General features: G+C 41.6%; 1 protein-coding gene across 1 annotated transcript in view; it reads right to left on the bottom strand.

The window, feature by feature from the left end:
- Positions 1 to 13,219, bottom strand: part of LOC115458253 (vomeronasal type-2 receptor 26-like) — a 41,723-nt gene extending 28,504 nt beyond the window's left edge. Inside the window, exons 1-2 of the mRNA XM_030188115.1 lie at positions 13,090 to 13,219; positions 3,109 to 3,169 (exon numbers count right to left, since the gene is read on the bottom strand). Of these exons, the coding sequence (XP_030043975.1) occupies positions 3,109 to 3,169; positions 13,090 to 13,219 (191 nt within the window). The remainder of the gene's footprint in view (positions 1 to 3,108; positions 3,170 to 13,089) is intronic.
- Positions 13,220 to 14,507: the final 1,288 nt, after the last annotated feature.

Genomic DNA, 14,507 nt, shown 5'->3' with positions numbered 1-14,507 from the left:
GAGGGTGTAGTTAGTGCATGGGAAGACCTTAGTGTCCTTGGCGGTGTGTGGAGGATCATCCTATTCAGATTCTCAGTGCCATTTCCTTTCAGGGCCTTGAAGATTAGACATAGAGTTTTAAATTTAGCCAATGAAAGTTTTGCAAAAATGATGTGATGTGGTCACGTCACTTGCAACCTTCTATGAGTCTTGCTGCTGCATTCTGGATCAACTGAAGCTGGTGCAGGCACTTTGTAGTCAGACCATTGTATAGTGTATTGCAGTAATCCAGTATTGATGTTACCATGGCACGCACAACTGGGATAAGATTTACCTTCTCGATGTAAGGAGAAAGGCAACATAGCTGTTGTAAATAGTAGAAGCAGCTCTAGAAGGTTGCTTGGGTATGAGGGATCAGAGTAAGTGTTGAATCTAACTGTATTCCAAGGTTCATGACTTGTGATTTAAGGGGGAGTTCGTACTTCCTAAATGGGATTTTGATGTCTGGTATATATCCGCTTGTGTTAGAGATCCAGGGAAGCTCAGTTTTACTTGGGTTCAGGCAAGGTTTGTTGTGTTTAGCCCATTCTTGAATTGATGTTAGAAAGGTAATCAGTTTATTCAAGGCTGTAGGTAAGTCAGGTTCAATGGGTATGAGTAGCTGCACATCATTCACATAGATGTGGAACTGAGTATCCATTGACCGAATCATCTCAGGTAGTGGCTTGAGGTAGATATTGAACAGAATAGGTGACAATATTGATCCTTGTCGTACCCCGCATGTCAGTGTCCATGGTGGTGATGAGCTGCTGCCAAACATTATGGATTGTTGCATGTCTGATAGATAGGATCTGTTCCATTGATACCTGTTTCTGTAAGTCGTGCTAGCAAGATATCATGATCCACAGTGTCAAAAGCTGGTGAGAAATCTAGCAGTACTAACATTGAGGTGAACCCTTTTCTCAGTTTCTGTGAAGATCATCTAGCAGGGATACAAGGACCATTTCTGTTCCATAACCGGGTCTGAATCAAAATTGACATGGATCTTGCCAGTTACTCTTTTCTAGGCAATAATTAAGTTGAACACAGACTGTTTGTTCTATAAGTTTTACTAGAAACAGGATGTTGTTTTTCTTCAGCAGAGGGCGAACCACTGCCCTTTTTAATTCTGTTGGTAGTTGCCCATTAGAAAGAGAGGTGTTCACAATTTTTGTGGCGCCTTCTATAAGGCCCATACTTGCCTGCTGCACTAAACCCTCCTTCCCTCTTTCCCCATTCTCTATCTCTGTCAATGGCTCTCATATCCTCCCTGTCTCCTCGGCTCGTAACCTTGGAGTCATCTTTGATTCCTCTCTCTTCTTCTCTGCTCATATTCAACAAATCGCCAATACCTGTTGTTTCTTTATCTACAACATTAGCAAAATTCGCCCTTTCCTTTCTGAACACACTACCAGAACCCTTATCCAAACCCTTGTCACCTCTCGCTTGGATTATTGCAATTTACTTCTCACTGGTCTTCCGCTAAGCCATCTCTCTCCTCTCCAGTCTGTCCAAAATTCTGCAGCACAACTTATTTTCCGCCAAAATGGTTATACCCACACTAGCCCACTCCTCAAGTTACTTCACTGGCTCCCTGTCCGCTTCCGCGTACAGTTCAAACTTCTTTTACTGACCTTTAAATGCATCCATTCTGCTGCCCCCCATTACCTCTCCACTCTCATCTCTCCTTACATTCCTCCCCGTGAACTCTGCTCACTGGAGAAATCTTTCTTGTTGCCCCCCTTCTCCTCCACTGCTAACTCCAGGCTACGTTCCTTTTCCGTCGCGGCACCTTATGCCTAGAATAGACTTCCTGAGCCTCTACGTCTAGCTCCATCTTTACCTGTTTTCAAATCTATGCTGAAAACCCACCTTTTCACCACTGCTTTTGGCTCCTAGCCTATACTCAATTGCCCTCCCCTTGCTCTTTCTCACCCAGTTCTTCCCTCACCCTTAATTGTCTTGTCTGTATTTTTAGATTGTAAGCTCTATTGAGCAAGGACTGTCTCTCTGTGTCAGGTGTTCAGCGCTGCGTGCGTCTGGTAGCGCTATACAAATGCTAATAATAATATCTTTGATGGGCAGGGATTGAGGGCGCAGGTAGTTGTTTGAAGGTCTCTTAGGATTTTGTCAAGGCTCTCCTCTGCCATTAGGTTAAAAGTGTCCCATCTGTCTCTGTTAGGAGGGGACACGTTGTGCACCCCTGGTTGACTGGTTGGGGACTTGTTGGGATTGTCTGTAAATCCTGGCGGAGATGTTTTAATTTTGTTGGCAAAGTATGCAGCAAAATCATTGCAGTTCAGTTTAGATTGGGCAGGCTGGTTCTGTTGTGGTGGTTGCAGTAGACTGTTTACTATACTGAACAACTGCTTGGTTGAATTGGCAGTCTGTGCAATGCATTGAGAGAAATACTGTTTTTTGGTTGCTGTTCAGGCTTGGCGGTACTTTGCCATGTGCTTCCTGCAGTTTAGGCTGTCTTCATCCAGGCGAGATTTGTGCCATCTCCTTTCCAATTTACGTCCTTCGCGTTTAAGAATCCGAAGTTCTGGAGAAAACCAAGGTGAGTATTTGTGAGTGGGACATAAGACCTTTTTTTAGTGGTGCTGTTTTCTCTAAGGTCTTAGCTGAGTGTGTATTCCAGATGTCAACTTGTTCTGACACTGTTGTTGTCTTCATCCACATATGGATAGTCCAAGGCCTCTAGGAAATTCTCAGCAGTCAGCTTTTTATTTGTCTCTGATCTCCTTCCAAACTCTGGGAGGTACTGTTATGTAGGTGTTTGACCTCTTGCACTTTTGCCTTCTCTTTGGTTGGTGGGGATTATGGTTTCCTCTCCCACACACCACTAGGATACTTGAATAGTTTTTGGGACTAATACACATTTTTTTGTGTCAGAAGCTAGTTAGTCAAAATTTCACTATGAGGCATCCACTCTTTGGAGTGTACACCCTGTAGATCAGCAATCTTACTAGTTGGCAATGCAGGGTTTGGCTTTAATATCTGAAAGAACAGACCTTTTTAAATGTGTAAATTCAGACCAGTCCTTCGAGATCAAAGGTTTCCAGCAGTAGAGATAACAAATGGCTGTACTTAGCACTTCTATGTGAAATTATTGGAGACAGTGCAGGGTTTCCTTTAGTTTTAAGGAATCCTACAGATTCAGAAATATAGAAATTTAGAGATAATATAAGTTAAAGATATGAAACTTCAACTCACAGATTGTAGTGATGGTTTCAATTTGCAGTTTCTGATCTCAATGCTCTTTGATCCAATTGATGCAGATCCCTGGAGGCTTTTTTTTGTTGTAGATCCAGCTCAAATCACTAGCAAAGAGAAAGGGTGCTTGCTTGAAAAGTGCAGGCAGGCAAAAAGTTGCTTTCATCCAAACAAAACAAATGAAATTAACTAAGTGAAGGAAGGAAACTAAAAATAAAGCTCAGGACTGATACCCCAACATAGACTGAGCAGAAGTATGTAAACTTTGAGCAGTAAATAGGCAATTAGTGTATTATTTAGCATGAATTGAAGGAGCCCGATGTGAACACTGCTTCTGCATGCTTCTGCATGGCTGTGTGGAGTCCACTCAAGGACCAGATCCAAAATGGCTCCCTTTCTTGTCAGTTCCTAGACCAGCTGGTCCAAGAAGCAGTCGTTTATTACATCTAGAAATGTTATCTCCCTGGCACTCCCTGATTTAACATTTATCCAGTCAATATCGGGATAACTGAAATCACCCATTATTGTAGCAATGCCCGATTTTCCAGTTTTCCTAATCTCTTTACACATTTCTTCATCTATATGTTCATTCTGACCTGGTGGATGGTAGTATAGCCCTACAAGAATAACCCTTCCCTTCACACATGGAATTTCTATCCATAATGATTCCATGCTGATATCTCTGTCATGTGGAATGTTTATTTTATTTGACTCAATTCAATGTCCCATTGACTGATTGTCCTCTTTTCACGTGGAGGAGCATTTTCAATATGATGTCTAAGTCTGACTTTGGATGTTTTAGTGAAACAACGTTGTGTCGAGTCTTTTAGCTATAAACAATTTGAACCTAGATTGAGTCTTTCCAGTTTCTGTCACCCGTGGTCCATCTCCCACCCCTTTCTTTTATCCAACATCCAAAGTCAGGCACGCATAATGGAAAGATATTATAGACGTTTTTCTATGTTCCATAATATCGGTGAAGAACGTATAAAATGGAAACGTCTAACTCAGTTGAAGAAGGACGTCTTTTCAGGCATAGCCACTGTAGAATGTGCATTGCATCCCTGTGTGTATTAAAACGTGCATGGTCATACTAGGAGCATCTTCTCTACCTGTGAAACCTCCATGTAAGGCTCCACATGTGTAAGGACATTCATGCGCATGCTGAAAGTCCATATATGGCACTGCACATGTAAAGATGTTCATACATGTGTTGAATGTCCATAAAGGCGCTGCATGTTTCAGAACGTTTATTCAGAGAGCAAAATGGCACTCTGGCGAGAGCCTAATTACAGCTTGGCTGAGACTCTGCACCTGGTGCAGCTTTGTATTCAGCACAAATGGTGCCTATTTAATTGGCACCACCACCTGCCCCCAAGGAATGACTCTATAAGGGACACCTTGGCAAGGTAAGTTTTCAGGAATGGCAGTCCCCCCTCCCAGCACAAGACATGAGGTATCAGGTCCCCCTCCTGTTGCACCACATATAACAGTTCCCTCACTAGTGCAAGCACTATGCAGGTCCCTGGAGCAGTTTTAGTGGGTACTGCAGTATACTTCAGGCAGGCGGACCCAGGCCCATCCCCCCTACCTGTTAAACTTGTGGTGGTAAATGTGAGCCCTCCAAAACCCACCACAAACCCACTGTACCCACATCTAGGTGCTCCCCTTCATCCCTAAGCACTATGGTAGTGGTGTACAGTTGTGGGTAGTGGGTTTTGGGGGCTCAGCGCACAAGGTAAGGGAGCTATGCACCTGGGAGCTTTTTCTGAAGTCCACTGCAGCGCCTCCTGGGTTGCCCAGTTGGTGTCCTGGCATGTCAGGGGGACCAGTGCGCTATGAATGCTGGCTCCTCCCATGACCAAATGGTTTCCATTATCGCCGAAAATCGGGGACGACCATCTCTAGGGACGACCATCTCTAAGGTCAACCTAAATGTTGAGATTTGGGCATCCCCAACCGTATTATCGAAACGAAAGATGGCTGCCCATCTTGTTTCGATAATACGGGTTTCCCCGCCCCTTCACGGGGACATCCTGCAAGGACACCCTCAGGAAAACTTGGGCGCCCCATTCGATTATGTCCCTCAATGCCTTAAGAGTTAAGGTGCACTTTGTCACATGAATTGTATGAAATCTGTTTTCCCCATATTCCTCATACTCTCTGGCTATACTCTTGTCTGGCCCTATTCAATCTTTTTAAGATCACATTTAATTTCAATTTCTTGAAACAAGAAAACATGTGAATAATAACAATCAACCAAAATAAACTCTGCAGTGTGATCAAGTACCTGTTAAAGCAAATTCAAGAGGTTTCCATTCACGTTCCCGAAAACAAGATAATTGCTTACCAGCAAGAATAGCTTTATACTTACACATCATACAAATGGTATTACACCATTAATTATAATCAACTAATGTAATATTCTTCCAATTGACCAAAATTAAAGAGTTACAGATAGTAATGTGTCTAACAGCTGTAACTGTGAGGCATAAGGAAATCTAGGTACAAAATAGATTTTAAAGTCATCCTCTGATAGGACCTGTCACCAGAAAGGGATGGGATTCTTTTGTAGAGTGATGTAATGAATTTACTAGATTATTGATTTTGCTGGACCTAGGAATTTTAAAAAAATTATTGTTAGCAGAAACTTACCCAGCTCTGAGAAGCAGATCTGGCCCCCTCTTCCCCATTATGATCTTTACCAATTTGGATAAAGGAAAAGTTAAGTGGTCAACCACTTCCTAGCAAAAGAAGGTAGGGCTAGTACCACCAAACTCCAGTGGCAGGACTATGGAAATGAGAGAACTTTTCGGCAATCACTGTATCATCTGTCACCAATATTTCTGATGAATCTCTGAGAAATGCAATGTGGATGCAATATTATTTTCCCTTTAAGCATCTGAGTCAATAGTTTGCCTGCTCGATTGTTCAGTTTATGAATTCCTGTCATTCACCGTCTCAGGACACATTGAGGCATAAGCTGCCTAATACTTTCCCAATGAAATATTGTAAAATGCTACTCAGTGAGAAACAAGTAAAGTCATAAAAACACTTACCTATAGCATATATGGTTTGAAGCATGCCATATAAAATGAGGTAGGTGACGTAACTCGGTGTAATCAGACATCTGAATTATCCCGCCTAAGAGCAGATCCCCTTTCTTGAGGTAGATGGTAGCTGTATGAATTTCAGGAGAACAAATAGACCTCATTGTCTGAGTTTGGGTACTTGGATTTGCTGCAGAAAGCAACGAGAAGGCCTCTTTCATTACCAGCAAAAGAAGATGTAGAATCATTTCCTCTTTAAAAAGACTGAAGTCAGAATTTTATCATATAATAGTCTTGTATGATTAATAAGTTACTGGTACAGTGAGCAGAAAAAATACAGTTGCCAGCTCATGCAAAACCGGGGATTCTTCTAGTAGTCCAACTGGATGCACATTTCAGGCAACTGCTATTAGTAACCCCATCTTTTGTCCCTTCTGAACTCTAATTGCAGGTCAGATAAGTACAAATGAGTAATAATGTATTTCATCATATCTCTTGTGAACTGGAAATAAAACCTTTAATTCTATATAATAATATATTGTTTTAGCAAATTCATGAGAGAGAAAGCAACTTTGAACATGTTTTGCTGTAATGTCTGTTTTGAAATCTGTTTCTGGCTCCTTATACAAAGCTGCACCAGTTATTCTGGTGCAGCAAATGTGACACTGCCCATAGGAATTGAATTGAATTGCTGGTGTGGCATTAAAAAAAGAGCCCTTAGTGATGAAGGATACTGTGACCTTGAAATTGGAGGAAAACAGTATAAACTAACTTTTTAGAACAGGAGATCATACAGGACTATCATGGAGTTACTTTGGAGGTTAGCTTAAGATAAATATTTCTATTCTTTATTCACCCTTCCCTCTCATACACATTTAGCCTCTTCGCACATGATACACAGTTTAACAGTATAGAACTGGAAAATAGCTCATAAGATAGGCATTTGCACTCTCCCATCTTCTTTTGAGCATAGTAAGACAAATACTACTACTACTACTATAAATCATTTCTATAGCGCTACCAGTCATACGCAGCACTTCACAATTGAACGTGAAGAAAAGACAGTCCCTGCTCAAAAGAGCTTACAATCTAAATCAGGACAGACAGACAGACAGACAGACAGGACCAATAAGGGATAAGGGTAGGACAGACAGAAGGACACATAGGGAAATGGACTATTGAAGAGAGAAAGACAAGATAAAGGTTACGAGCAGGTGACAAGTTAGGAGTCAAAAGCAGCATCAAACAGGTAGGCCTTTAGCCCGGATTTGAAGGTGGCCAGGGATGGAGCTAGACGTAACAGCTCAGGAAGCCTATTCCAGGCATAAAGTGTGGCGAGATAAAAGGAATGGAGTCTAATAAAATAAACAAATGTCAATCAAAATAAAGACTCAACAACAAAATAGCTTGTGGCATACCTGGCTGCAGCTTTCCTAACTTCCGGCCTCAGCTTTATTAACTTCCAATTAAAACTATTATTAATCTTCCCAAAAGACCAAGTCAAAACCAAAGAACCATGTTCAACTTTCAATTATGATAACATTATATAATAATGGTCAGTATTCTCAAGGGTAGTTAGTGGGGTTCCACAAGGGTCTGTGCAGGGACCGCTGCTTTTTAACATATTTATAAATGATCTAGAGATGAGAGTAACTAGTGAGGTAATTAAATTTGCTGACAACACAAAGTAATTCAAAGTTGTTAAATTGCAAGAGGGTTGGGGAAAATTACAAGCGGACTTTACGAGACTGGGAGACTGGGCATCCAAATGGCAGATGACATTTAATGTGAGCAAGTGCAAAGTGATGCATGTGGGAAAGAGGAACCCGAATTATAGCTTCGTCATGCAAGGTTCCACATTAGGAGTCACGGGCCAAGAAAGGGATCTAGGTGTCGTCGTTGATGATATGTTGAAACCTTCTGCTCAGTGTACTGCTGAATGTTAGGTATTATTAGGAAAGGAATGGAAAACAAAAATGAGGATGTTATAATGCCTTTGTATCGCTCCATGGTGCCAAATATTGTGCTCAATTCTGGTCCCCGCATCTCAAAAAAGATATAGTGGAATTAGAAAAGGTGCACAGAAGGGTGACGAAAATGATAAAGGGGATGGGACGACTTCCCTATGAGGAAAGGCTAAAGCAGCTGGGGCTCTTCAGCTTGGAGAAAAGGTGACTGAGGGGAGATATGATAGAAGTCTATAAAATAATGAGTGCAGTTGAATGGGTACGCTTTCCAAAAATACTAGGACTAGGGGGCATGCGATGAAGCTGCAATGTAGTAAATTTAAAATGAATCGGAGAAAATGTTTCTTCACTCAACGTGTAATTAAACTCTGGAATTCATTGCCAGAGAATGTGGTAAAGGCGGTTAGCTTAGTGGAGTTTAAAAAAGATTTGGATGGCTTCCTAAAGGAAAAAGTCCATAGACCATTATTAAGTGGATTTGGGGAAAATCCATTATTTCTGGAATAAGCAGTATAAAATCTTTTGTACTTTTTAGGGATCTTGTCAGGTATTTGTGACCTGGATTGGCCACTGTTGGAAACAGGATGCTGGGCTTGATGGAACTTTGGTCTTTCCCAGTATGGCAATACTTATGAAAATTTGATTAGAAAATGATCAGTCCATGACAGGTGTGCTATCTTGGTGCAACCAGTCTTGTGTTCAAAGATGTCAACCACTTTGCAGAACACCAAGTCTAGCATATAGCCCTTTTCATAGGTTGGAGATTTGATCACCTGAATGCATTCTAGAGCTGCCGTTGTAGCAAGGAAAGCAGCAGTAGTGGTGTCTGGAGTTTCAGTGTGTAGGTTAAAGTCTCCCATGATCAGTAACCTAGGGTAGCTCAGGGTTATCTCAGTCACCATATTCAGTACTTCTTGTACAAATGATACATTTTAAGGTGCTCTGTAGACCACGAGAAGCCGCACTGGTTCCTTATCTCACAGCTGAATTAGGAGGCATTCTGATTCAGACAGGTAGAAGATGGAAACTCTGAGCAGTTTGATTGTCTCTCGTATCAGGATTGCTATCCCTCCACCCCTCTTCCCTTGTCTTGGTTGATGTAGGATAGTGAATCTTCTTTTTATCCAGCCAAGTCTTAGTTATTCCCAAGATGTCTAAGTGGTATTCGCTGAAGACATCATGGATCATAGGAAATTTTTGTTGGCTGATCTGGCATTTACTAGGGCCAAGTTCCCAAGTACTGGTCTGTTATTTGTGATTCTAGTTGTAGTTTTAGGGGTTACTTGATGGTGGTAGACAGGTATTCGTGTGGTTATAGCTAGATAAGAGTTTCACCTGTTGAGGTTGTGTCCTTTTGGTGGATGGTAGTTCTATTGTTTCTTCTTTCCCAAATTACTGGGATGTATGAAGATCTTTGGTTTACTAGGCCAAAGCACATTCTTGTTTAAAATGATCAAACAAAGCTAAAGAGCATGGTAAAATTCAATATATGTAAATTGCTTGATCTTATCACATTCTCCATAATTTCCACTTGGGTATACAGTGGTGGAAATAAGTATTTGATCCCTTGCTGATTTTGTAAGTTTGCCCACTGACAAAGACATGAGCAGCCCATAATTGAAGGGTAGGTTATTGGTAACAGTGAGAGATAGCACATCACAAATTAAATCCGGAAAATCACATTGTGGAAAGTATATGAATTTATTTGCATTCTGCAGAGGGAAATAAGTATTTGATCCCCCACCAACCAGTAAGAGATCTGGCCCCTACAGACCAGGTAGATGCTCCAAATCAACTCGTTACCTGCATGACAGACAGCTGTCGGCAATGGTCACCTGTATGAAAGACACCTGTCCACAGACTCAGTGAATCAGTCAGACTCTAACCTCTACAAAATGGCCAAGAGCAAGGAGCTGTCTAAGGATGTCAGGGACAAGATCATACACCTGCACAAGGCTGGAATGGGCTATAAAACCATCAGTAAGACGCTGGGCGAGAAGGAGACAACTGTTGGTGCCATAGTAAGAAAATGGAAGAAGTACAAAATGACTGTCAATCGACAAAGATCTGGGGCTCCACGCAAAATCTCACCTCGTGGGGTATCCTTGATCATGAGGAAGGTTAGAAATCAGCCTACAACTACAAGGGGGGAACTTGTCAATGATCTCAAGGCAGCTGGGACCACTGTCACCACGAAAACCATTGGTAACACATTACGACATAACGGATTGCAATCCTGCAGTGCCCGCAAGGTCCCCCTGCTCCGGAAGGCACATGTGACGGCCCGTCTGAAGTTTGCCAGTGAACACCTGGATGATGCCGAGAGTGATTGGGAGAAGGTGCTGTGGTCAGATGAGACAAAAATTGAGCTCTTTGGCATGAACTCAACTCGCCGTGTTTGGAGGAAGAGAAATGCTGCCTATGACCCAAAGAACACCGTCCCCACTGTCAAGCATGGAGGTGGAAATGTTATGTTTTGGGGGTGTTTCTCTGCTAAGGGCACAGGACTACTTCACCGCATCAATGGGAGAATGGATGGGGCCATGTACCGTACAATTCTGAGTGACAACCTCCTTCCCTCTGCCAGGGCCTTAAAAATGGGTCGTGGCTGGGTCTTCCAGCACGACAATGACCCAAAACATACAGCCAAGGCAACAAAGGAGTGGCTCAGGAAGAAGCACATGAGGGTCATGGAGTGGCCTAGCCAGTCACCAGACCTTAATCCCATTGAAAACTTATGGAGGGAGCTGAAGCTGCGAGTTGCCAAGCGACAGCCCAGAACTCTTAATGATTTAGAGATGATCTGCAAAGAGAAGTGGACCAAAATTCCTCCTGACATGTGTGCAAACCTCATCATCAACTACAGAAGACGTCTGACCGCTGTGCTTGCCAACAAGGGTTTTGCCACCAAGTATTAGGTCTTGTTTGCCAGAGGGATTAAATACTTATTTCCCTCTGCAGAATGCAAATAAATTCATATACTTTCCACAATGTGATTTTCCGGATTTAATTTGTGATGTGCTATCTCTCACTGTTACTAATAACCTACCCTTCAATTATGGGCTGCTCATGTCTTTGTCAGTGGGCAAACTTACAAAATCAGCAAGGGATCAAATACTTATTTCCACCACTGTATATATGCAAGCTATCCTCAGTACCAGATGTTATTACTGACAGAAAAGTAGTAGACTGTGCTTCAACTTTAAAAAAATATCCAAAGTAGCCATTTTTAAAAATTGAAATTGGAAAAATTTACAGTAGACTTTTGTAAACTTACACAAATGTGTCAAAATCTTTGAATTGATGCTCAGTTCTGGTCACAACATTTCCTTATACTGAATGACAGTTCCAGCTACTTTCTTATTAAAGTGTGTGGGAACAGAAACAACTGCAAGCAAAGTAACAGCATCTACATGAGAATCCTTATATGGTAACAACAAAAAGTCGCCAAAAGTGATGTGAATGAGTCATTATTACCCCTGACAACCCAGTGAGATTACCTTGTAAATCTGGAGATGGAACAGGTTGAGGGGATAGGTTTTACCACCAAAATGTAATGAAGCCTCCACAGGAGAGGTTATATCACACTTTCAGCTGTTCTCGTCATTGGGATTGTAATGCATTTATCCATAGGTCCTCTTGCACCACCTTCTGAAGTACCACCACCACAACTTCTCTCATCTTCCTTTAACCCATTGGAAACAAGTGACAGAGTCTCCTGCTCTACACTTCTCAGTGCTCCAAAGAGGGTCTGAAGGGGCAAAATTTGCTCCTTTGGGTATAAGCTTATAGCCACATTCTATGGAAGACTCTGGTCTATGTAGCTGACTGGCGATGATGTCACATCACAGCCCCAAAGCTGTTCACAGGGCCCATCTGATAGTTTCACATCAGCTGGAGACGAATCTTACTTCATTCTTGATAACATGTTGTAATTGTATGATGTTTGAAAAGTAATTAACCAAATAAATAATTGGTATGAAAATGTTTAAGAGTTAATATATACTATCTTCCATAGATGCAGTGAACTGTATGAAGTGCCCTGAATATCAGTGGTCGAGTGAGAAGAAAGATCGGTGTCTTCCCAGAACCATAGAATATCTGTCCTACGATGATATTTTGGGATCAGCTTTGGCTTCCATTGCTATTTTCTTCATTATTATTACAGCTATAGTACTTGGAATCTTTATTAAATATCGAGACACTCCTGTGGTGAGGGCCAATAATCGAGATCTCAGCTACATCCTCCTCATCTCCCTCGTTCTGTCTTTCCTCTGCTCCATGCTATTTATTGGCCCTGCTGGAAGAGTGACCTGTATGTTACGACAAATGTCTTTTGGGATTATTTTTACTGTTGCTGTTTCTTCTGTATTGGCAAAAACTATCACAGCTTGATGGCCTTGAAGGCAAGGAAAACTGTGATAGTTTTTGCCAATACAGAAGAAACAGCAACAGTAAAAATAATCCCAAAAGACATTTGTCGTAACATACAGGTCACTCTTCCAGCAGGGCCAATAAATAGCATGGAGCAGAGGAAAGACAGAACGAGGGAGATGAGGAGGATGTAGCTGAGATCTCGATTATTGGCCCTCACCACAGGAGTGTGAGACCAGAGTCTCCAGCTATCTAGTCCTTCTCTGCTCCTCGGGTGAAGTTGTGATATGCACTATATGGCTGCTCATCTCTCCTCCATTCCCAAACTATGACACAGTCTAAAAAAGGGACGATGATATCACAGTGTAATGAGGGGTCCACCATTGCATTTTATAGCGTAGTTGGGTACATAGGCTTTCTGGCTCTTTTAAGTTTCATTGTGGCTTTCCTAGTAAGGAAGTTACCTGACAGTTTCAATGAGGCCCAGTTTATTACTTTCAGCATGTTGGTGTTCTGCAATGTCTGGGTGTCATTCATCCCAGCATACTTGAGCACCAAAGGTAAATACATGGTGGCTGTGGAGATATTTGCCATTCTGGCTTCTAGTGCTGGACTGCTTGGTTGTATATTCATCCCTAAGTGCTACATTATTCTGCTGAGGCCTGACCTGAACACAAAGGATCATTTAATTGGAAAACAATTTTCTATCAAAGCTAAGTAACATGTAACACAGTAGATCACAGCACATAAAGACCTGAACAGTCCATCTAGTCTGCTCAACATTCACATCCATTATCAATTCATGATTAAACCAACAATGAATGCAATATAAAATACTTGATCCTTGTATTTCTGGTACCTGAACAGTAGAAGTCAGTCCAGCACTGTCCTTAGGTTCAACAATTGGGATTGCCATTGAAGCCCTTTTCATCTTTCCCCAACTCTCTTGCAAAATACAGGTCATAGACCATACAAGTCTGCCTGGCACTGGCTTTATTTATTAAGATTTATTTATTTATTGGGATTTATTTACCGCCTTTTTGAAGGAATTCACTCAAGGCGGTGTACAGTAAGAATAGATCAAACATGAGCAGGAGGCAATTAGAGCAGTAAAAATATTTGAACAACAATACAAAGTATGGCATGGTATACTACTTGCAATGACAACACAATATATACTAGAACATTATAATTGGTAGTGAAGGGTAAGGCAAAGTTGTAACATATAGATGAGTAAGAAAGTAGGAAGAATTAGACAGTAAGGTGATTGATTTGAAGAAAGTTGCACATGAGGTCAGAGAGATGGTTAAATATTATCTCAGCTAGGGTAAGAGTGGATAAACATGCCCCGCTGCAGTATGTGCAGCCCGAGTCAATCCTTGCGTGTGTGAGTGAGACTAACAAGTTAGTTACTTCTTCTGTTAAAGGCTTTAGTTTTTCGCCATCTAAGCACCACTCAACACGTCAAAACATGCGGTCATTTAAGTTCTGTTTTTTATAACACCCATTTTGTAATTAATGATCTTCTGTGTACATCCCATGCTTTTTTGAATTCCAGTCTCCACTATTTCCATCGGGAGGGGACTCAAGGCATCGACCACCCTCTCTGTGAAAAAGAATTTCCTGACCTTACTTAAGTCTACAGCCCTACAACCTCGATTCCTGTCCTCTAGTTTTAACCATTTCCCATTCTCTGGAAAAGATTTGTTTCTACAGTAATACCTTTCAAGTATTTAAATGTCTGTATCATATTTCCGTTATCCCTCATTTCCTCTAGGGTTTATATATTGTAACCGGAGGTTAAACTTTAATGTTTTTTTAACCTTTGGGGGTCCCAGGGCTCTGAAATTAAATTATTAAGTGCCAGGTGGTGCCCGTATCA

Source organism: Microcaecilia unicolor, chromosome 14 (assembly GCF_901765095.1).
Source record: "Microcaecilia unicolor chromosome 14, aMicUni1.1, whole genome shotgun sequence".
Classification (NCBI taxonomy): domain Eukaryota; kingdom Metazoa; phylum Chordata; class Amphibia; order Gymnophiona; family Siphonopidae; genus Microcaecilia; species Microcaecilia unicolor.
Note: the sequence above shows the minus strand (reverse complement) of the source record. Positions and strands in the feature narration are given on the sequence as shown.